This window comes from Aspergillus saccharolyticus, assembly GCF_003184585.1.
Source record: "Aspergillus saccharolyticus JOP 1030-1 unplaced genomic scaffold BP01scaffold_50, whole genome shotgun sequence".
NCBI classification, from domain to species: Eukaryota; Fungi; Ascomycota; class Eurotiomycetes; order Eurotiales; family Aspergillaceae; genus Aspergillus; species Aspergillus saccharolyticus.
The window spans coordinates 154,332-176,844 of NW_020290660.1; the positions used below are offsets into that span (position 1 = coordinate 154,332).

Consider the following 22,513-nt stretch of genomic DNA (forward strand, 5'->3'; position numbering starts at 1 on the left):
TTATTACTTGGTGTGCTAGTTGGCGAAAAAATACTCCCAGTCCCGCGATTCCCTGTTCGAATCATCAGAGTACCTGGCAGATGTTCTGACATACAGTGCCTTTATCGAGCAAAATTTCCACGAGAAAACAAAGAGTTTTTCTGAGAACCATCTTGTAGAAGATGCATTGATCAGACTTTACTATGCTATCTTATGTTACGTGGTCCAGATACGCAAATTCCAGGAAGCAAGTGTCAGAGAAAGAGTACTCAATACGTTGACCGATAGTCTTCAGCAACCTCTTATCGCACTCAAAACTTCGGTTGAGAATGAAAAGGCTAAGTTAGATAAATGGATTGGATTGATCGAATATCTTAACCGCACAAAAGAGGCAGAGAATATCCTACAGAAGATTGATGAACTAGCTGATTCCTTGAAGAGACTCCTTGAACATTCTGGCTTTAAGAGCTTACTATTAGCGGAAGGAGCAATTTTCGACTCTTATACTTATCAGCATGAGGATTACTGTCTTCCAGATACAAGAACAGATCTTCTTAACCGCATTTCATTGTGGGCTCAGTCGCAAGATCAACTTATTTTCTGGCTAAATGGCATGGCGGGCACTGGTAAATCCACTATTGCACGGACTGTCGCTCAATCCTTTCAAAATCAAGGGCTTTTAGGTGCCAGCTTTTTTTTCAAGCGAGGCGAAGCCGACTGTGGTAACGCAAAGTACTTTGTATCGACTCTCGCACGTCAACTAATCATCAAGCACCGGCAACTAGGTTTCGATGTCTTCAATGCAATTGAGAATGATTCGAATATTGTGTTTAAATCTCTTGATCAACAGTTTGAGAAGCTCCTTTATCAGCCACTCCAAAAGCTGTCTACTAGCCAAGCTACAACAATCGTGATTGTTATTGATGCTTTAGACGAGTGTGACGGAGATAAGGACCAACAACTTATTCTTGACTGCTTGTTTAAGATGCAAGAAATCAAATCCGTGCATCTTCGAGTATTCCTAACCAGCCGACCAGAACTCCCTATTCGCAATGGCTTTGACAAGAATAAGAATCACCACGATTTGATCCTCCAAGAGCTTCCCAAGTCCGTGATTGAACATGATATTCGTCTTTTCTTTGAGAGTAAGCTTCTGGCGATACAAAAAGAGCGCTCACTGTCACCCGACTGGCCCGGAAGTGAGAAAATTGAAAAGCTGGTGGCAATGGCTATTCCTCTATTTATCTTCGCAGCTACGATTTGCCGCTTTGTCGGAGAGAGAAGATGGCGTCCAGAACAACGGCTTGAAAAGATTCTCAACAGTGCGAGTGCATCTTCAGAAGACGAAATAACGCGGACATACACGCCTATTCTAAGCCAGCTTCTTGCTGGAGCTAATGAGGAAGAGACACATCAGCTGAAGAAAGAGTTCCAACATATAATTGGGACTATCATTCTTCTAGCTTCACCTTTGTCTCTTCATGCTCTCTCCCTGCTCATTGAATTCTCACTTGATGATATCAATAATCGCTTGGACGGATTCCACTCTGTTCTCAGTATACCAGTGGATTCTGAAGCACCGGTCCGGATTCTACACTTGTCATTTCGAGACTACCTCCTGGACAAAAAGTGCCCATTTTATGTTCCTGAGCAAGATACACATAGTAGAATTGCTTTACATTGTCTCCGGCTTATGAAAACCCGGCTCAAAGAGAATATATGCGAGCTGCAAAGTTACGGAATCCAACAAGAGGAAATCAAGCCTGAGATCATCAAAGACCATCTTACTTCTGATATACAATATGCCTGTCGCTACTGGGTTCATCATGTTGAACAGAGCAAAGGTCGTATTGTAGACTGTGATGTTCTTCTTTTTCTCCAAGACCACTTTCTTCACTGGATGGAGGTACTAGCTCTGATGGGAGGAATATCAGAAGCAGTAGGATTAGTAGATGTATTAAAGTCAAGAGTATGTTTAAGTTTATAGTTCGTTGCTCGGGACGCTGGCTAATCATTATTCAGGCACAACTTGGTTCTGAGTTATCTGAATTTTTATATGATGCGGAAAGATTTATTCGTCAAAATAACTATATGGCAGCAATCGCTCCACTACAGATCTATCGCGCTGGTCTTGTATTTGCACCGACCAAAAGTATTATCAAGCAGATATTCGTCAGCAAAATTAAAGATCATCTGGCAGTTGGAACAGCGGTTGAAAATTCCTGGAGCTCAAATCTCCAGACATTTGAAGGGCATTCCAGCACAGTCTTCTCGGTGGCCTGCTCGCCGGACGGCCGCACGCTGGCGTCAGCCTCGCGCGATTGCACCATTAAACTCTGGGACACGGCCACGGGCGTTGAGCAGCGCACGCTGACCGGCCATTCTGACTCGGTTACTTCAGTGGCCTTCTCGCCGGACGGCCGCTTGCTGGCGTCAGGCTCGCGCGATTGTACTATTAAGCTCTGGGATACGGCCACGGGCGTTGAGCAGCGCACGCTGACCGGCCATTCTGACTCAGTTACTTCAGTGGCCTTCTCGCCGGATGACCGCTCGCTGGCGTCGGCCTCGCGTGATTGTACTATCAAGCTCTGGGACACGGCCACAGGCGTTGAGCAGTGTACGCTGACCGGCCATTCCAACCCAGTCCGCTCAGTGGTCTTCTCGCCGGACGGCTGCATGCTGGCGTCGGCCTCGCGCGACTACACTATTAAACTCTGGGACACGACCACAGGCGTTGAGCAGCGCACACTGACCGGCCATTCCGGCTGGGTCCACTCGGTGGTCTTCTCGCCGGACGGCCGCTTGCTAGCGTCGGCCTCGGACGACCGCTCTATTAAGCTCTGGGATACGCCCACGGGCATCCAGCAGCGCACGCTGACCGGCCATTCCAACTCGGTCACCTCGGTGGCCTTCTCGCCGGACGGCCGCTCGCTGGCTTCGGCCTCGCGTGACCGCACGATTAAGCTTTGGGATACGGCCACGGGCGTCGAGCAGCGCACGCTGACCGGCCATTCCGACTCGGTCAACTCGGTGGCCTTCTCGCCGGGCGGCCGCTCGCTGACTTCGGCCTCGGACGATCGCACCATTAAGCTCTGGGATACGGCCACAGGCGTTGAGCAGCGCGTGCTGACTAGCCATTCCGACTCTGTCACCTCGGTGGCCTTCTCACCGGGCGGCCGCTTGCTGGCGTCGGCCTCGCGTGATCGCACCATTAAACTCTGGGACACAGCCACGGGTATTGAGCAGCGCACCCTGATCGGCCATTCCGACTCAGTCACTTCAGTGGCCTTCTCACCAGACGGCCGCTTGCTAGCGTCGGCCTCGCGCGATCGCATTATCAAGCTCTGGAACACAACCACAGGCGTTGAGCAGCGCACGCTGACCGGCCATTCCGACTGGGTCCGCTCAGTGGCCTTCTCGCCGGACGGCCGCACGCTGGCTTCGGCCTCAGATGATAACACCATCAAGCTCTGGAACACGGCTACGGGCATCGAGCAGCGCACTCTGACCGGTCATACCGGCTGGGTTCGGTCGGTGGCCTTCTCGCTGGACGGCCGCTCGCTGGCGTCGGCCTCGGACGATAACACCATTAAGCTCTGGGACACGGCCACGGGCGTTGAGCAGCGCACGCTGACCGGCCATTCCCACTTGGTCAAATCGGTTGTAGAGCAATTTACTCCCAAATATCCTATCTCTGTCGCGGATTCTTGGGTCTCTCTACGAGGTCAAAGGGCCCTGTGGCTTCCTACTGACCATCGTCCTTTTGTGTGTTTTGCTATTGAGGATACTATGCTTGCTCTTGGGTTAAATAGTGGGCGCGTTCCAATAATAAGGTTTGGTTTTTGATAGGGGTATATCTTTGTACTCTACTCCAGTCTCTTGTTTTCTGATCTCTTTCTAAAAGAAGGGCATGGGATCTGCAACGCCTTTATACTATTACTCAGTACAGCCGTCCGTACACAGTACATGTTATCACAGTACACAGTAACGTTACGAAAGATTGTTGTTCCATCCGGTTTCCAGGTTAGGTCTAGCGTGGTTTTATCTTGGGGTTGCTGAAACAATCAAAGAGTATATATCGGTAATGACACCAGTATCCGGAAGCCCTGTATAAATTTATCGTACCGAAGTACTGTAGTAGAGTAGCTGTAATCCCCGCAAGGTGGCTAACCCGATCACCAATGATCACCACTCCACCACCAACATCCCCTCCTCATCACCACAAGAACAAAGAAAGCAACCCAAACCTTCCAACATATACACATCCAAGGTACTTCTCTGTCATTCTGTTCACCAGAATCACCCAGAATGTCACCGACCAAGCCCGCGGGCCCCCATCGTACGACACCGCAGACCGTACCATCACCCATGCAATCTCACCACCGATCATGCCACCCACCACCCAGCACCACCGTGGACATAGACAGACAGAACACCCAGCAATCCGGCCACCGCCACGAGTTCGACCAGGAATCTCACCAATGCAAGCCACTTAATTGGCACATGCACCGATCCATGCCTTCTGGGATCTGCTCCCCGGTCCCTTCCGCTACCCCGGACAACCTCCAACGAACCGCTGAGAATCGGACCAACCAACACAACCAACCCATGGGGTGACTCGGAACTACGCACCCGAGAGAATCCTTCTCAACCCAAGTATCGCACAATGGGTTTAACTGAGACCCAAATCGGGCCACCATCGTACTATACCGTCTCTCCCAGCAACACCACGGGACCCTGACTTCCGGGTTCACCCCGGATGAGACGATACCCTCACCACCATTCCATGAGCCGAGGAGTCGAACCGATGTAGACACCTCCTCGATAAGAAATCTCTTCAAGAGGAGTAGGTAGAGTATATATACTTCCTCAAAACCAGATCCCGAGTCCTCTCTATCCACCACCATCATCATCATCATCAACACATCCATCCATCCAATCCAAACACAGTCGGGATTTGAAACCTCAAACATCCCCCTCCCCCTACACCTACACTCTACACCCTCCACCACAAGTCCAAAACAAGAAGACACCAGAAAGTCACGATGGCAAACACCACATCCAAATCCCGCCTCCAAAACGACTTTGGCGCCGACCTCTGGGTCAAGGATCGTCCGAAGCATGTTCGTCCCCCCCACCAACCATCAGTTTTAACCCTACCTCCTCCCCGTTTGAACCCAAACTGACCGAATACAAAGCACGCAACGGCAGGAAGAGGCCTCTTCGCGGGTCTGCAGGACACGAAACGCTACAACGTGGAATCCGGCTGGGCGAAGCGCAGCACCGCCGAGGCGCAACCGGGGTTGTTTGGGTTGCTGTGGAGTCGGTACGTCTCCTTCTTCCTTTCGTCACTTCCTCTTTCGGAGATGCCTTCTGGGATTGTGCTTTCACCGAACTGGCAAACTGACAGGGTACCGTGGTGAACAGATTCACCGGTGGCTCCTACCGGCCCCCTACCGATTGACTAGATTACTCGGCTTTTCGAGCCGGATAAGCTCAGATGTGCCCATAAGATGGGCTGGGAAGGGAATGAGCTGGAAATGTATACCTTTGATGGATGAAGCCCGGGAATGGGTCTAAGGCTCATGGATTATGGCTTTTCCTTTTGTGTGATTTTTGCGCGGTGTTGGAGGTTTTGGGACCCGTGTTCATGGCCTATTGTTTAATTTAATTCAATGATTGTAACATTCATTATTATTGGTTGCGTTGGTATAAAGTAAAGTGGTGTAGGTATGTATGTATGTATATATGCAGTAGACTACTAAGGTAGTCTGGTAGAGGAGGGCTATCTTAAACACGCGGGCTCAATTAGGATGGCTCACTGTCTATGTAGCGCTTGAACTAACTTCCCAACGCAGTGTTGTGAAAATCAACATCTAGCAAAAATATCGTAGTATCAGGCAGACATCCCTTTGCAGGCTACTCACTTCGACGCGATCACTCACTCACTATGTATTCATGCGTATCTACCTCAGTCAACAAGCAAATCTATTTACATCCAGCTTCTCGGGTATAACTCGCCAGCTTTTCTCCCACATATACCCCCCCCCAACTACCACTCGTCATCATCATCATCATGATGCTGCCCCTGCATCGCATTCTGTCGCGCCTTCAACAATTCCGCCAATCCCCCCGCCAACGCGCTGTTCGGCGTCGCGCGCCCGCTCCCGCCCGGCGAGTCCTGCGCCGAGTTCATGCTCACCGCGCTGTCCCGTGGCGCGGGTGGTGGCGCGGGCGCCATCTTCCGCCCCGCCATGTTAGGCCGTTTCATCGGCGGCGCCGGCGGCGCCGGTTTGGCCTTGGCTTTCGCGGCCGCAGACGCGCCGGCCCCGTTGGTCGTGGGGATCGGGCTGGCGCGTGCAGCCGCCGGAGGTGGCGGCGGCGGCGCGGGTTTGGGAGCGGCGGCCACGACTTGTTCTTCGAGGTAGGCTTCTGGGGTCCAGCCTTGCACAGACGTGGTCATGTTCATGCAGAGCCACCAGCCTGGACAGACATTTCATTAGTGAGACTCAAAGGGAAAGACGGGGATCGGCATACCATTGCCCTCCTTGGACACAATTTGTACAATCTCGCCAGCGCGGATGGACAGTTCATTCGACCGGTCGCTGTTGAAATCGTACAACACCTTGGCGGTCGCTTTCTTCGGCGCTGGAGGACTCGCCGGCGGCGGAGGCGGCGGAGCTCGCACCGAGCCAGATGATGCGGTGCGCGTGTGAGACGCGGCTACGGCGGCCACGGGCTGAGGCACCGGCCGAGCTTGCGCAGCAGGTTGAGGAGCTGGCGGCGGAGGTTGCACGGCGGCGGCGGCTGCTGCTGCCGGCTGCTGGGGCAGAGGCTGACGCGCCGGTGCAGGTCGCGACGCCAGCTTCGACGGTCCGCCGCCTGGGCCGCCCGGTCGCAGCAACTTGCCTTTCGTGACGGGTCGCGCGGCAACCTGCTTCGGCCGGGGAGTGGGCTTGGACACCGAGTTGGCAGGCTCGCCAGCACTGGTGTGAATCGTGCTACTCTTGTAGCTATCCACGTTGGAAGATCCCGGATCCTTGACCACCTTCACGGTGGCCAGCTTGCCGGGTTTCTTGTTGTATTCGATGCTGCACCCGTCAGTGACTGCTACTTTCAAAGGCCAAGAGGAACGTACTGGTCGGCTATCTTCAGATTCAGCTGTCCGCGAAGAGCGTTGCTGAGGTGGGTGAAGAACTCCGTCTTGAACACGCAGTTCACCAATGGGTCCGGCTCCTGTCCGCCCACCACCAAAGAGAACCAGTCATCCCGGCAGTTGGACGCGCTGACAGCCTTGATCGCTCCAATAGGTATCGTCGTCTCAGACGAGATCTGGAGCTGATTGTTGACGAGCGTCTGGGCTATGATATATACATGTCGATTGGTCTGCCTCGTTAGAAACACCCCAGGCCCGGCCTCGGTAGATGCGACTCACCAGAACAAGAATGCGAGGTGAAGGCTTACTGGACCGTCCGAACTTGGACACCAGAACCTCTCCACGACACGAGAAAAGAATATTCTCTGATCCTGCTGTCATCAGTCGAGTTCGCACAGGAAAAAGAGAAGGACCTACCGCTAATGCCTGCACCATCACGAATCATCTCCCCAGGTCCTCCCTTGTTGCCGATCCCAACATAATCTCCCAGGAACCGACGCGAGCCGAGCAGACTCATCCGCCGACGCTCTTTCCGGTTCTGCAGCACCTGGTGACCCTGGTCACGGAGCTTGATGAACTCAAGGCCACCCGTCATGCGACGCCAGAAGCGTTGAATGCGAATGGCGCACTCGGTCCGGTAACGCAGGTAGTTGCGCCAAGCGCGCTGGATCCGGATTGCCATGTTGTGCCAGTACCGGTCGCGCATGGCCTCCAAAGCGAACAATGTCTCCGGAGTCTTGACAAACACCTTGGTGAGACCCATCTGGTACTCCTCGGCGGGAATGCTGGTATCCTTCAGGATCTGCCGAGCACCAGACTCGGCATCGCCAGTCCAGGTGTAGTCACCGGCGTACGAAGTCTTGGGAGACAAAAGGTAGAACCGCTCCACAAACTTGTCGAAAGTTTGACGGTACGCAAAACCAGCGCGACGGATGCGGACGTTCTCCTGCAAACCCAGATACTTGATCTGGTGCAGAACGTTGCCCACGTTGTACTCCCGAGGAGCCTTGTTATCATTCGGCTTGATCGTGCGGATATAGGACGGCTGAGCCTTCATCAAGGTCGCCACAAGGTCGTTGGCAGAAGCCTTAATCTTGTCACTGGCGGTCGGGGGCCGTCTCTTGTCATCCTGGTTGACCTGATTGGGGAACAGTGTGTGGACGAACTGATTGCCACTGGAACCCACGAGGTTCAACAGGTCCTTGAGCAGTTGATCCTTGTTCTTGTCGGTCATTCCCTCGACGGCATAGCTGACATCACCTGCGTAGTGCTTAACGATGAATTGACCTTGGCGGTTCTCAAAGTTCGGGTTCTGGCCCAGGAAGTTGAGTCTTCCAACAAAAGTGTTGTCCGCAGCGCTCGAGTCGGCGTGTGCGGTTGCGCAAGCATCATTGAGCGCAGCAAACACACCCGGAGGACGCTTGTCTTCGATCAGCGAGCACACAACCTTGTTGTCGAAGTACTTGATCGGCGTCCACTGGATCTGCTCGCGTGCGTATTCATCCTGCTCCGCCTTCAAGGTTAACTGAATGAAGATTTGCTGCAGCTTCTCGTTGACGTAATTAATGCACAGCTGCTCGAAAGAGTTCTTCTCAAAAATCTCGAACCCATAGATATCCAGGATACCGATCGAGTTGGTGATCGCCCCCCGAGCGGTCAACGACGAGTTGACACGGCCCACGATCCAGTCAAACAGGTTGAAGTATATGGCCTTGGCCAGTGCGTCGCGGACAGCCAGGGCCTGCACCGTGTTCAACGGAACCTCATACACCGACCCTCGGCGACCGCCACGGGCAGTCTCCATCAGACGGATGGTGAGTGCCCGGTTGACCTGTGCGGCATCGACCTCCAGCAAGTATGCGACGAAATCGACGACCGACTGATCCGTAATGGCGGCATTTCCGGAGTCATCCTCGGCGAATGTAACGTTTCCGATCCACAGAATGGCTGCCAGCATCCGGAACACGTTGTCTTGTTCATCTTCACTCATACCGATCACTCCCATTGCGTTCAAGGTATCGCGGAACTCCGCCGCATCATCGACACCCGGCACATCGAAGCACTTCGAGCGACTCGTATATACGTATGACTGGGGTTGTTGCACACCAAAATTATCTGATTTTGTCAGCACTGTGCTATTTCTTTCGCGAACCCATCTTACCTCGGTATTTCTGCGGCGCAGCTTTGGTGAACTGGTAGAAGATGTGAAAATTCCGCTCATTGGTGATCTGGCCCACGACTCTCGACTTCTCCAGCAAGTAGTTCGTGATGTTGGCTCCCACGGGCTCTCCCTGGGCGTTGAACTCCAGTTCCAAGTACTTTCCGAAGCGAGACGAGTTGTTGTTGCGCAGGGTCTTGGCGTTACCAAAAGATTCTAGCAACGGGTTGGTGGCTAGAACCATGTCTTTCGTCTGTTGGATTGACGAGTCGGTACCCCCCGATACGTTGGCGATGTACTGCATCAGCCGCTTTGCCGCCTCCGTCTTTCCGGCTCCCGACTCTCCCGAGATAATCACACACTGGTTATCTTTGTACGACTTCATGTTGTAGTAGGCAGATTCCGCGACGGCAAACACATGAGGCGGGACCTCGAGGCGGTTCTTGCCCCGGTATGAGTCGAGCACTTGGTCGGTATAGATCCCCACTAGACGGAAAGAGTCAGGCACGCGATCAGCCGAGGGGGGTTCAGGGGCAGCGAGACTTACAGTCGCGGAAAGGGTTGACGGACACCAACACATGTCCGATATAGGTCTATCCACCAATCGAGAAGCGTGGTCAGTGTAATGCACTCGCAGCGCTTGGGGGTGCGACTGGGAGGAGGGGGAGTGGTGGCAGGCTTACGTAGATTTCATCGTGTTCAAAGCGGAGCTTCAGGTTATCGTTGATCGCCTCGTTGGAGATCTTGCTGAGCAGGGTGAGATCGGAAACACCAATTTCCTTCTTCTTTGTGCTTTCGAAGGTGGCCTTCTTGACCTGCGGCTTGCCCGCTTGTCGCCCGTCACCCACATCAGCCGCCGCCTTGGAGCGACCGAACCCCCGACTCTTCTTCTCCCCGCCAGCCGGACGTCGCGAATGTCCCTGGTGAAGGATTGGAGTCAGCATAGCTCGAGTAGATCTGTAATGTGGAGGTTTCCGCCTGTAACAGATGAATGGGGACCTCACTCACCATATCTGTTGTGAGTTCCGATCAGCCCGGAACTTGCGCCCAAGCGTCAGGTTATCTGTCCTATCAGTGGGGAAAATGGTATAGAAGTGTATCGTATGGTGGAGAGGACTAGGAATGAACACAATGCGGGTATTGGTTCATTCCAGAATGTGAGAGGAATTGGTAATAATGAGGAAGTCTAGAAATCGGAGGGTTTAGAAGAGGGGAAAGAGAAAGAGTCTATACGGGAGGGAGGGAGGGAGAATGACGAATGGTGCCTGTGTGGAGGAGGAGGAGGAGGGATGCGTCTAACAGAACAGACTAACAGATGGCGGTTCCTCGCGGCCGATGGGGCCTGCGCCACACTAGGCTTAGTTAAGTTGACCTTCGGAGCCTTTTCTTACTCAGCCGAATACGCGCAATCAATCCATATTTCTTGTCTTTCTCTCTCTTGCTCTTTTGGTGTGAACACCAATTGTCCTGTTCTGTCGAGATGTGGATTCTGCTGCCTAGAGGCAAATTGCCTTCAGACCCTGACGCTAGGCAGTTTGATCTTCTCTTGGCTCATGGTAACTAATGGAGCTACTCAAGTACTCCGATGTCAGTAGCACCTCATGAGAAATCGTATACGCATCTGTGGGCTAGAACTATTTTTATTTTCCTGCCCAAGTGCGGGATTCCTCCCCTCCTCACTACGTCACGTCTGCAGTCAGTCACATCTCGCTGCCTTAGCCGTAAGCAAACACTATCTACACCCATTGGCAATGCCCAACAAAGGGTAAGAAAGGGTCAATTTCTTGGTGGCAGCCAGTCTCCTTCATATCTACCCTGTCTTCATTGGGACACAGTCCTTCGGGTCACCTGTCCACCGTCGCATTAGTCTCGCAGGGCCCCACTGCTCGGATATATCCCTCAGTCTACCCCTGGATCGATAGTCGCGGATTGGGCCACCATAGCCGTGCACCGTTCAGGAATTGTGTCAGACAGAGTGTGAGAGAGAGTCGGTGGCTCGAATCCCTACATATGCTAGGCGCATAAACAAGGAAATCGAACGCTGTCATCAGAGCCTTGGAATGTGTAGGGCCATTTGGACAACAGCATTCCTCCTAGCCTGGATGACATTCAATGCGAGTGGAGCCGGCCGCAACGGTCAACGTCATTGAATTGCCCACAGGCAGGCCTTATAGATGGAGGAGGCATATCCCCGAGACCGTTAATTTATCCGTGGATGGAAGAAAGGAAGCTTGCGGAGTCGGCGATTGCGATGATGGGTATGCGGGTCGGGAGAGATTCGAACATCCTATAGATATATATCTGGAATCAGCGTGCGGCTCCGTCCCAATGGAGAGATGCTTATAAATACATTATTTCTAATGTCATTATTCCAGTAAAACTACATTTGCCGCTTGCACTGGTGAACGTGGCAGCCGACATCTATATTATGCAACTGGGGATCTTCACTCAGTGTCAATGGATACCCCAGTCGTGGGGATAAGTGTAGCAGACCAGCCATAGTTTGGGAAGTCGACAGGATGGGCCCTATGACTCGCCAGACAGACTGCTCGCAGAGAAAGGGATTATATGTTCCTTGCGCAGCTGGACAGCTCTCCATTATCCGGAGGTGGCGATCAAACATAGATCTTGGGATTGTAGTCGTACCAGAGAGGAGTTGATTAGTCTATGATGCGGGACAACATCCGCCTCTATATATCAAGAACCGGAACCAACCCATCGTCAACCCACGCCGTAATGTACAAAAGGGTATCCCAAAATATCAGCAAGCCATGTACTCTCCCAACGTCTCCACAACGAAATCTAACTCATCATATATACAGCGCTGTCACAACAACCTCTAAGCCTTCTTTGGCCCCGTTGCATTCGAATCATGCCCCGCTGAAGTGGCCACTGGCACAGGCTGTTGCGCAGCGCTCGTTGATGTCGTGGCCACGGTCTTGCTCTCATTGATTACCGCTGCAGCCCGCTGCTCTGCGCTCTCCCCAAACGAGAGATACGACGCAACGCGAGAGAACAGCCCTGGCGCCTCGACCTCTGCTACCGTCTCCTCAGGGGTATCCCATACCCAGCGCGGCAGTATCCGTTTCGAAGACTTGGGTAGCTCCCCATGTTTGGCCTTCAGTTGCAGCAGCTCCTTCTCCAGGGCAATCAAAGCCTCCCTCGTAGCCTTCTCCGTCTGCTCCAACTCCGCCAGCCGGCTCTCAACATCCTCCCGGCGCGTTGTTTCCTTCCGGCGAGACCTCAATGATTCGAACACGATCAACCCACCCGCCACCAGGAACAAGAACGTCTCACTGATGAAGGTCGCACCGGATTCGATGGCTTTCGACTCCGACAGCGGCCGAATGTGAGGCTTGGGCGCCGGTTTAGCCGCCTCTTGAACCTTGGCGAGGGCTGCCTCTTCTGCTTTGGTCTCGGCCTCGGTTTTGGCCGTTGGGGAGGTGGGTTTGAGTTTGCGAAGTTCCGCCTCGGCCGCTGCCCGTTTCTGGGATGCGGCGTTGTCGCGCAGCGTGCCTAGGCGGAGGCGCATGTCGATGCGGTGCAGCCCTTGCGCCATGGAGACGCAGATCCGGCGGAAGCGTTCATGTTCGCGAGCCTGTGCTTTTATTTGGTTCTTTGAAGGTGTCAGTGTCAATTCGTGGACGGCGGGGAGGGGGTCGGTTGGGAGAAGCTTACGGCGATCGGCTTCGACAGTGTGCGGATAACAAGGGAGGAGAGCTTAAGGGTGAGAGACATGGCAGGCAAAGATCAAGAAAGAAGAAGAAAAATCAAGGATATTCAAGAATGTCGGTGGGGACCAAAATCCATACGGGGTGTGTCAATGAGGCGTGGTTTCGAGGCCTACATGCGGCTTAGGCTCGGTGAATCACAATAGCTATGCGAGTGATATCGGACTGGATTATCAGGCATCGATCGATCGGCATGTGCCGGGCGTGCATAACGCCCCGGAAATTCCTGCTGACATCAGCAATGTGCGTTGTTGCGGCAAGTCGGATCAATGTTTATCGATTGCCCTTTCGGGTAATCCGTTTTCTCCTCGTCTTTCGTACTGAACTTGACTTACTTTATCCCTACCGGACACCTGCTGAACCCGCCGCCCCCCACCTCCCCTCAAACACAGGAAAACTCTTTGGCTTGTGCGGCGTTACATGCATGGCTTTGTGTTTTTGAGCGTCATTGGTTTCATGATTTTGTTGATTTCCGGGTATGTCCTGCTGCTGCCCCAGATTTGATCTCCTTGTGCTTTACTTTACGGTTCATCTGTCGCTGTTCTTTCATCTAATCGATTGATGACCGGCTTCGAGGCTCCCGAGTGGGAACGCGCATATCGTCATACCGCTTGTTGTTACTAACCACAATAGAAACACTGACCAGTCGATTTACTATACCCCTATTCTTATTCGACCTTGCTCGTCTGTACTGCCACATCTGATGTTCGCGACGCCCGACTCGCCCGAAGCTACCGGTCCGTCCCTGGTCGAAACCTTTGATACCCAACCATAAGACGCGACGTCTCGTGAGTCCAATATGTTGGAGGCATTATCACCCCGATCCACCAACCAAGTGATCAGACCCAAGGTGTCGATGGAGCGTAAAGTGTTGGACAAGAATGCCGCCGCCGCTGCCGCCGCTCAGAAATCATCGTCGTCAAAGAACCATGCGCCCCCGCCGCCCTCATTAGTCGTGGAACCCGAGGAGGATGGCGAACAGTACTCAACGGGTGCGTTCCTGGGGAAGGGAGGCTTTGCGGTCTGCTATGAGGGAACCCTGCTGCGGAATGGTCGCGTCTTTGCCATGAAAGTAGTACGGTCTGAGATGGCTCAGAAAAAGATGCAAGAGAAGGTATACCACCTGGCGCATGCGTTACTATCGAACCACTACTGACGGATTCTGAGCGCAGTTCCGGACCGAGCTTCAGATTCACTCCAAAATGCGACACCCCCATATCGTCGAATTCCATCGTGCCTTCGCGTTCGAAAGCTGCATATATGTCATTCTCGAATTATGCCCCAATGGGTCGGTAATGGACATGGTCAGGAAGAGAAAATGCTTGAGTTTACCCGAGGTCCGGCGGTTCATGATCCAGCTCTGTGGTGCGGTGAAATATCTGCACAAGCGCAACGTGGCGCATCGAGACTTGAAGATGGGCAATCTCTTCCTGGACAAGAATATGGACATCAAGGTTGGCGACTTTGGCCTGGCGGCTATGATTGTCTCAGAGAAGGACGAAAAGCGCAGGAGAACATTGTGCGGCACGCCAAACTATATCGCGCCCGAGGTACTTGATCGGAGCAAGGGCGGACATACGCAGAAGGTGGATATCTGGTCATTGGGTGTCATTTGGTAAGCACCTTGAGACTGGGTTCCAACGATAAATGGACTAACAATATATAGCTTCGCTATGCTTACAGGCTACCCGCCATTTCAATCCAAGACGCAAGAAGAAATCTATAAAAAAGTCCGAACCTTGACATACGTGTGGCCCAAGGGATCCGAGTGCGCCAATCACATTCCTGACGAAGCCAAGTCCCTCGTGAGCTCGTGTCTAAACTTGGCGGAGGAGGAGCGCCCTGAACCGGACGACCTGGTCGAGCATCCCTTTTTCAGCATGTACGAAGGTTGCATACCAAAACGGCTAGACTCGAGAAACTGTTTGAACCGGCCTGTCTGGTTGAAGCCGGACGAACCCCGTGGCGATCGCATGATGACGGGCTATAGTCTGGAGTATGACGACAAGCTTTCTGGGTATATAGAACATGTGGAGGACCCCAGTCAACGGTATGCCATATGCAAGGCTGCTTTTTACACGCTATGTGGAGTGGGCAGGAAGCCCGATGGTACAGCCCGCAAGGCTGCTGGCAGAAACTGCTCGAAATCCGCTTATGCTGAATGTCTGATTGAGGAAGAAAGAGGCTTCCAGCCGGTCATTCCGTTGCCGGAGGATATTGTGTATAAATATCCCAATATCCCGGATGGTGACTGGAGTGATCCAGTATCTGCGCTCCTGGCTCGAAAAGATGGTTCCTCGTTCGACAACAGTGTGTTGTCCAGGAAGAGCAGCGGATCCGTTCGCGCCAACTCAGCCTCGCTTACCCGGACGCAAGCGGCGTTGGCTGCGGCACAGCAACGACGGAAAGAGTCTCAAAGCCACGCGGCGACACTTCGGCAGCAGGCTGCCACTGGAAGAGGATCTATCCGGAAGATACCCGCGATCTGTGACCCTCCAGCCGCAGCAACACGGGCTGTCTCCGATGGGCGAGGCGTGGAGCCCAATTCCGCGGTTACAGCACCAGCCCCAACGGGCGGACTGGCCGAACGCCCGATTCGCGCGCGACGCGGCGTGGTTGCATCATACTCTAGCTCCTTGCGCGACTTGGATCGAAACATTCCACCACAAGCAGTGCCGAACGAAGGGCTCGGTATACTCACCATCGGGAAAACGCGGTCACAATCTCGAAGACTGGAGGCTGCTAGTCAAGGGAGTACACAGACAGTGCCAGCTGCGACAGAGCTATTGGTGTCCGCAACACTAGACAGCAAACCCGTAAAGACACGTCAGCCATCACTCCGCTCTGCAACAAGGCCGGAACCTACAGAAGCACCGAAGGAAAGACTAGAACCTAAGGAAACATCTAGCGAAGGTTCAACCGGAGGACGATATATGGTGCGTTCTGAGACGCAGTCTTCTCAGTCGACCAGCAGTTCTAGCAGCAAGACGACGACCTCGTCTGCCAGCAAGCCACGCTCAACCTTGGGCGTTCATCCTCTCTTTCACTCCAGCGATCCTTGCGAAATCCTTCCAAGGTCATCACTGGAAGATGTGAACGCCGACTTGCGACATATGATTGCCAACATGGTACCGCATTCAGCGGCTCGAAGAAGGGCAGGACTTCGGAGAGCGCCCCACTCGTATGTGATCAAATGGGTCGACTACACCAACCGGTACGGAATCGGCTATGTACTCGATGATGGCAGTGTTGGGTGTCTATTCAAGGCCGAGCATAACCAGCAGGCGAGCGGCGTCGTGGTGCGAGGCGGCGAAAGACACATTCGGCGCAAGGCCCGTAGCCAAGAAGGTGGAAACTACGTCTACCCGGAGGCTGACCAGTTGATCCCGCGATTCGGGAGACCAGTGGAGTTCTATGAGAATTGCGATCTCAATTTTACGGAATGCCGCGGTGGGATCCGGAAAGCGTCCATCTCGCCGTCGTTGTTTGAAGTGAGGAGCTCTTCTAGTGGTTCTTCGGGTTCTGGAATCAAAGTCCGCACTAATTCAGGTATTGACTGTGCGCGTGCGGATGCTGAGAAGATCAAACGTGTCAAGCTGGTGGACCAGTTCGGCAAGTACATGATTGGATCTCTCGGTCGAACTGGCGACGAGACCCTTGTGGAAGATGAATTGGTCACCGACAGTCCTGGCCAATTCATCAAATTTTACCAGCGACTGGGGAATGTAGGTGTCTGGGGCTTCGGAGACGGCGCATTTCAGGTTAGTACCTTGAACCTTCCGTGGAAATCCCCACGTATTGACGAATTGCAGTTCAACTTCCCCGATCACACCAAGCTGGTCATCTCTCCAGGCCGCACAAGAAGTTCGTCACCCTGGGTTGACTTCTACCACCTTTCCCCATCGGCTGCGCGATACCTGAGCGCCAAAGGAAGAATGCACCCATCCGGATTTGATACACGGGCTATAGCATCAGACGAGGTCTCGACCTTTCTCACCATTGCTTATGGCGGCGGTGCCAGTACGGCGGATGACCGCATCCGGGACGTACTTGACGCGAATCTATTCCTGCAGAAGATGGTCTTTATCAAGGAGGTCATGAAGGGTTGGATCAAGCAGGGGCGCTTAGGAGGACGGTCTTCCTCTGGCGAGGGTCTTAGTTCGCTTGAGATCTTCTGGGAAGGCTCCCAGGAGCGAGTCGCCTCAAGTAGCAGCGGCAACAAGTTCGTCTGGGTAACCGTAGGCGCGCCAGGAGGGGATGGGGAGTATCGATCCATCTCCTTAAAGGACAGGAAAGCAGATGGGGATGCTGATGAGGAGGTTGAGGCGTTGCGGGAACGTCTTCGACTGCTGGGAGGACCAGCTTAGGCCTCTTCTGGGGGCCACGGCCAATATTCACGATTTTATGACTATTGCACTCTTTTGATTTCCTTATCTCATTGGGGCAGGCTTTGCATTCTACCGGCTGTCGTTTTCGCGTCTGTGTATTTGATTCATCATTCTGAGCGGTGCTGTCACTGCATGCATGGGCTGGCTGCTTCGTATAATACTATTAGCATATAACGCACGATCATTAGCTCCTGTGTCTCGTCATACTATAGGAACCTGAAAACGGGAGCATGTAACTGCAGCAAAGCAATCGAAAAAGATAGACATCGGTTGTGGTTGGTATGTGCTATGTATGACTTTCTGTGTAGCCTCTTATGGGAAATGCGCTATACATCGATCGTGCTCACGTATCGTATGGAATTTACCCAGAATATAGACCATGCTAGGCAACGTCACCTGAGATCATCACTTCTGTAACCTCCGCTGCTCATCCTCCAAGATCTCCGGCAAGGTGGCCTCGAGACTCGGCCGGGTGGGTGTCCAATCCAACACCTTGGCGGCCCTCTTCGCCTTACCGCGCGAATTCAATCCCCAGCTCAGCGACTCGAAGCCCGCGAACTTCTTCCCGTCCTCGAGACTGATCTGCTCAGCCTTAGACTGACCGATGAGCCCCAGCTCGGCCGCATACTTGGCTATCGCCCGCGATAGCTCCCCCCACACATGCTCACCATTTTCCGTGAGATAGTAGGCTCGGGCGCCCCAGAGCTCCGGATCGTCTTTCCGACGGCCCTCGACCGCCGCTTCGACCAGCCGGACATACAGATCGCTCAGATCGTGCACGTGGATATTGTTCCAGATGGACTTGCCCGCGCCGATGATGGGCGCCTTCTGCAGCTCCAGCGTCACGCGAGCTAATTCGTAGACCTGGCGGCCTCGTTGGCTTGCGGGGCCCCTTCCCCTTCCTTTTCATTGCACCCTGTCAGCCATACTGCAAGCTGACCCGGGAGTGTTAGGGTCTTTCTGGAGTGCAAGCATGCATACCGTAGATCGTCGGCGGACAAACCAGCGCTGTCTTCACCACCTCACTCTGTTTTGCCCCCGTCTCAAGAACAATCTCGTCCACGTTGCGGTGGAAGGCGTGGGCAGGGAGATTGAGCAGCTCGTCGACACCGTCCCAGTCATCGTAGACTTTGTCGCTGTGCTCCCCGAAGACATTCTTGTCGGTGTCGGCGTACGTCAGGATTCCCGTCCCGCCGGTGTGCAGCCAGTACCCCGGGTTCTCTTTGGAGTGGCCCTTGGCCAACCCGGCTGCGATGGCCTTGGCTGCGCCCGCGTGGTCGGAGGCGTCTGCCGTGTCTGGCATAGCAGGGTCAATAGGGAGGGGAAGTGTGTCAAACAACCGAACAACCGGACCAGGAAGCACATACGGAGCACGATATCCGCCTCGGCGCTCTCCTTCTCCAGGAGGCTCGAGTTGTCGAGATCGCCGATCACTACGCGCGCAGAGGGGTATTGCTCCTGAACGAGCTTAGCTTTTTCTGCTGAGCGAACGAGCAGTGTGTAGCTGTATTCGGGGTGTTTTTGGACGAGGGCGTACAGGGCGTCGCCGCCGATGTAGCCGGTTGCGCCGGTGCTGGGAGTTGGTCAGTTGGTTAGTTGGTTGCTGGGTTGTCTTTGGGGGGGGGGTGACTACTTGCATGAAGATCTTCGGAATATGGGTCATTTTGAGAGGTGAGTTATTGCCTGTCTGGTTCAATTTGATTGTTTCGCTTGAGGACCTTACCTGGCATGAACGGGCCTTGAAATACTCATATCCTTCTGTACCAAAATGGATGAAGCAATGATTGGGCCATGACGTGATGCTCGATGCTCTACAGTGTTGATTAATAATCCATCCATCCATCCAACTGGGTGGGTGCCTCATCAGGCAATCTCGGCCGACGGCGGTTGTCGCCGACAAACACGCTTCGAGTTTAGATTCCGCAACTGCATCGCATCTTTGGTCTGCGTAACAGCACGAAGTTTTGACAGGGACTTGGACTGGGATCTGGGATCTGGACCCGTAACGATGCACCGGTACGTTTGTTGACAATCGCTGTGCTATCAATCAGGAATTTCAATTGACAATCGGTTGAATGATTGGATTCAGGGTCACTTAGGCTTTTGTGGGCCACTTCTTCACCACCATGCCACGACCCGTTTCCAGCTCCACGCAGGCAACGCAACCCTCAATATTTGAAAACTCTTGGCGCACAAGACAAGCATCGACAGCCAATGGTGGTTCCGACGTGCAGCTGCTCCTCCACTTCTGCTAAGTTCTGATTTGACCGTTGAACTTCATGCCCGAACCCAGCTTTATGTGCTCGGAGTTGGGGGCCGTGCTTTCGTTCCGACCTCCGCTCGCGGGATGAAGTTTTATCCTCTCGACTGGGGCTTGGTGCAGATGCTGAGGGTTTGGACGTTCTGCAGGGCGATGGTACTTATTCTTATGGTTCCCTTAGTCTAAAATTTGTGTGCAAGGTGGGGAACCAAAAAAAAAAAAAAAGAAAAGGGCAATTGCCTGAGGAGATCGACGCTCTCGCATGCGCTGGGTAACCGGCTACTTCTCTTGTTGCCTGACTCACAATGGACTTCAAGCTGCATATCTCCGCGGTAGTACTTTACGTACTGGAGCTAAGATAAGGCATGATTCCATCCTAATGCGTGTGACTGTGCGGACCTAGCCCAACTCGCCCGCACCTTCGGTCTACATAAAGCGGGGTGCCTTTCCCTGCCTATCTTTTTCCTCTTGTGTCCTGTCATCACTGGAACATTTCGCGTGAAGAGAAATCAATATGGCCACGGAACAGGTTCTGCCAGTGCCTCGTGAGCGTAACATCGAGGCCCAGAGTGCCTTCGCCTCTACTCTGGTGGCCGATGTGGAGAAGGCGCCTCATCCCAAGGAGTCTCCTTCTGATCGGCCGCATACCAATGTCTATGGATCGACGATTGAAACGCCTACTTCCCAGGCGGGAACGGACGCGGTCTATGCGGCCAAGGCTGCGCTTCTGAACCAGGCCTTGCTGGATATGGGGATGGGTCTGTACCAGTGGTTGCTTTTTGTGATCACCAGTGTCGGATGGTTCCTCGATAGTGTAGGTTGGAGAGACCCCTCGCTGTTCGGTTGGTACTGACTGTTTTAGTTCTGGCTGATGTCTTTCTCCATTATCGCGCCGTCCGCAGCCAACGAGGCGCAATTTTTCTACTCCTACAACAAGGAGGCCTACCTGTTCGTGAGTCTGTTTGTTGGAATTACCACCGGTGCCACGGCATGGCCTTGGATGTCCGACTTCCTGGGCCGGAAATGGATCTTCACAAGCACTGTCGTTCTTATGGGTATGGGCGGATTGGTAGGCGCTGGCATGCCGGCGTTCACCGGTCTGTGTGTTGTCGGGTTTGTTGTCGGCTTTGCGGTAGCTGGCAACCAGGTTGTGGATGCCATGATCCTGCTCGAGTCGATCCCTGCGTCTCACCAGTTCTTGGTTACCATTCAGGGTGCCTTCTGGGGGCTGGGCCAACTTGTTGCGTCAGCCGTTGGCTGGTGAGTTTGTCTCTGTTTTTGGGGTTAGGTTGTGCAGAGTGGTCTGACCAAAGTAGGGCATTCATTGCGGAGTATACCTGCGGCACTGGGCCTGACGAAGTCAGCACGGCGACGGCGCTTTCCCATCAGTCCCGTGCCACACACTCCGGCAGCAGCAGCAGCAGCAGCAGCAGCAGTGCGAGTAGTAGCAGCTCCTGCCACTATGTCAGCAACAAGGGCTGGCGCTACGTGTGGTGGACCTTCGGCTGCATCACTCTGTTTCTGTATCTCTGCCGATTCACCTTCCCTCTCCGCGAGACACCCAAATACCTCCTCTCCAAACGCCGTGACGCCGAGGCCACCCAGCTCGTCAAGGACATCGCCACGTACAACAAGCGCCGCACCTGGCTTGACGAGTCCTCCTTTGCTCGCATCGACTCGACCGTCGACGCCAGCGCTCCGGAGTCCCGCCGCCCATCGCGACTCAGGGCGTTGTTGTCTTCCGCCGGACCTCTGGGCTTTTGCGTGCTCAGTCTCCTCTGGTCCGCCACCGGTCTGACGTTCATTCTTCACAAGACGTATATCAGCAAATACCTCGTCACCAAGGGTGTAGCGTCCATCAGCGCCACGACCGTGACCACGGACTACCTGTACAGCCGGTACCTGTACGTCGCCATCTGCGCCATCCCGGGACCCATTCTCGCCGGCTTCCTGATCGAAGCCAAAGGGCTTGGCCGCAAGCGCACGGGCGGCGTCCTCGCCGTTCTCCTCGGGCTGTTCATGTTCCTGGCGACCGTGTCTCGGTCCCGTGACGCTCTGCTGGCTTTTGAATGCATCCTGTCGTTCCTAGAGGCTGCCAGTCTGGCTGTGCTCACGACGTATACGGTGGAGCTCTTTGCCGCACCGTTCCGTGGGTTTGGGTTGGGGGTGATGGGATTCTTGGGGGGACTGTTCGGGTTGATTGCCTCGATCGTGACAACGTTTGAGGCTAGTGCTGCTGGTGGGGCCGCGGTGTGGTTCTGCGGTGCGATTTGGGTGGTGTTGGGGGCGGCGTGGATGGGAGTGCCGGAGACGAAGGGCCGTGCTGCTGCGTGATGTGGTCGGATGTTTGTTGTGGTTGGCCGGTTCAGTAATATAATATGGGTGAAGTATGGGTTGATGAGTAGGAGGTTGATCCCGGGAGACTGATAGTATAGCTACGAGATATGCGTGATGTGTTATGGTGTTATTAGTGTCGCAACGAATCTATGCAATTGTCACGAGTGATTTTATACATGCAAACCCCAACTGGACATGTCTCACCTGCAATCAACAGCCATAGTAACTCCCCAAACACAACACTTACTTCAAGCGATAGTAAGAGTCAACCCATATACTGTACCGCACAGCTCACCATCTCGCCCTCACATCGACGCATGACCAACCAAAAGAACTAATTAGCAGTAGAACAATCCCCCCCACACGCCATAAACCAATACCTCTGTCCCTCCACCTCCTCCCCCTCCGCCACCTTCACAAACCCATGCTTCAGATCCAACGACCGAGCCTGCACCGAGGCGGCAAGATACATCTGCACCCCCTTGCCCTCCGTGTGGTGCATAT

At 53.8% G+C, this 22,513-nt stretch overlaps 7 protein-coding genes across 7 annotated transcripts; 4 read left to right on the plus strand and 3 right to left on the minus strand.

Annotated features, from left to right (window-relative positions):
- Window positions 1-1,123: 1,123 nt before the first annotated feature.
- On the plus strand, window positions 1,124-4,140 carry BP01DRAFT_183824 (WD40 repeat domain-containing protein). The gene is made up of 2 exons (XM_025570889.1): window positions 1,124-1,948; window positions 2,002-4,140. Exons 1-2 carry the CDS (start codon window positions 1,205-1,207, stop codon window positions 3,823-3,825), a joined length of 2,568 nt encoding a protein of 855 aa, XP_025427221.1. The 5' UTR covers window positions 1,124-1,204; the 3' UTR covers window positions 3,826-4,140.
- Window positions 4,141-5,024: 884 nt separating this feature from the next.
- On the plus strand, window positions 5,025-5,443 carry BP01DRAFT_306405 (uncharacterized protein; the record flags this gene model as incomplete). Its single annotated transcript, XM_025572236.1, has 3 exons — window positions 5,025-5,102; window positions 5,178-5,305; window positions 5,407-5,443. The coding sequence occupies 3 exons, from the start codon at window positions 5,025-5,027 to the stop codon at window positions 5,441-5,443; spliced, it is 243 nt and encodes an 80-aa protein (XP_025427222.1).
- Window positions 5,444-6,031: 588 nt separating this feature from the next.
- Window positions 6,032-10,550, minus strand: BP01DRAFT_349710 (class I myosin myoA; the record flags this gene model as incomplete). Its single annotated transcript, XM_025573762.1, has 9 exons — window positions 10,302-10,550; window positions 9,977-10,213; window positions 9,841-9,886; window positions 9,297-9,779; window positions 7,553-9,250; window positions 7,415-7,506; window positions 7,118-7,365; window positions 6,517-7,070; window positions 6,032-6,462 (listed from the first exon to the last, which is right to left on the minus strand). Exons 1-9 carry the CDS (start codon window positions 10,302-10,304, stop codon window positions 6,032-6,034), a joined length of 3,792 nt encoding a protein of 1,263 aa, XP_025427223.1. The 5' UTR covers window positions 10,305-10,550.
- Window positions 10,551-11,996: 1,446 nt separating this feature from the next.
- BP01DRAFT_349712 (OPA3 family protein) lies at window positions 11,997-13,073 on the minus strand. Its single transcript, XM_025573763.1, has 2 exons — window positions 12,972-13,073; window positions 11,997-12,909 (listed from the first exon to the last, which is right to left on the minus strand). The coding sequence occupies exons 1-2, from the start codon at window positions 13,029-13,031 to the stop codon at window positions 12,133-12,135; spliced, it is 837 nt and encodes a 278-aa protein (XP_025427224.1). The 5' UTR covers window positions 13,032-13,073; the 3' UTR covers window positions 11,997-12,132.
- A 750-nt stretch (window positions 13,074-13,823) lies between these two features.
- On the plus strand, window positions 13,824-17,391 carry BP01DRAFT_306385 (putative serine/threonine protein kinase; the record flags this gene model as incomplete). The annotated part of the gene is made up of 4 exons (XM_025572234.1): window positions 13,824-14,138; window positions 14,197-14,639; window positions 14,691-16,785; window positions 16,837-17,391. The coding sequence occupies 4 exons, from the start codon at window positions 13,824-13,826 to the stop codon at window positions 17,389-17,391; spliced, it is 3,408 nt and encodes a 1,135-aa protein (XP_025427225.1).
- A 282-nt stretch (window positions 17,392-17,673) lies between these two features.
- On the minus strand, window positions 17,674-19,164 carry BP01DRAFT_418908 (NAD(P)-binding protein; the record flags this gene model as incomplete). Its single annotated transcript, XM_025579365.1, has 4 exons — window positions 17,674-18,314; window positions 18,394-18,708; window positions 18,780-18,985; window positions 19,136-19,164. The coding sequence occupies 4 exons, from the start codon at window positions 19,162-19,164 to the stop codon at window positions 17,818-17,820; spliced, it is 1,047 nt and encodes a 348-aa protein (XP_025427226.1). The 3' UTR covers window positions 17,674-17,817.
- A 591-nt stretch (window positions 19,165-19,755) lies between these two features.
- BP01DRAFT_184378 (MFS general substrate transporter) lies at window positions 19,756-22,105 on the plus strand. Its single transcript, XM_025570890.1, has 3 exons — window positions 19,756-20,486; window positions 20,535-20,932; window positions 20,989-22,105. Exons 1-3 carry the CDS (start codon window positions 20,187-20,189, stop codon window positions 22,004-22,006), a joined length of 1,716 nt encoding a protein of 571 aa, XP_025427227.1. The 5' UTR covers window positions 19,756-20,186; the 3' UTR covers window positions 22,007-22,105.
- Window positions 22,106-22,513: the final 408 nt, after the last annotated feature.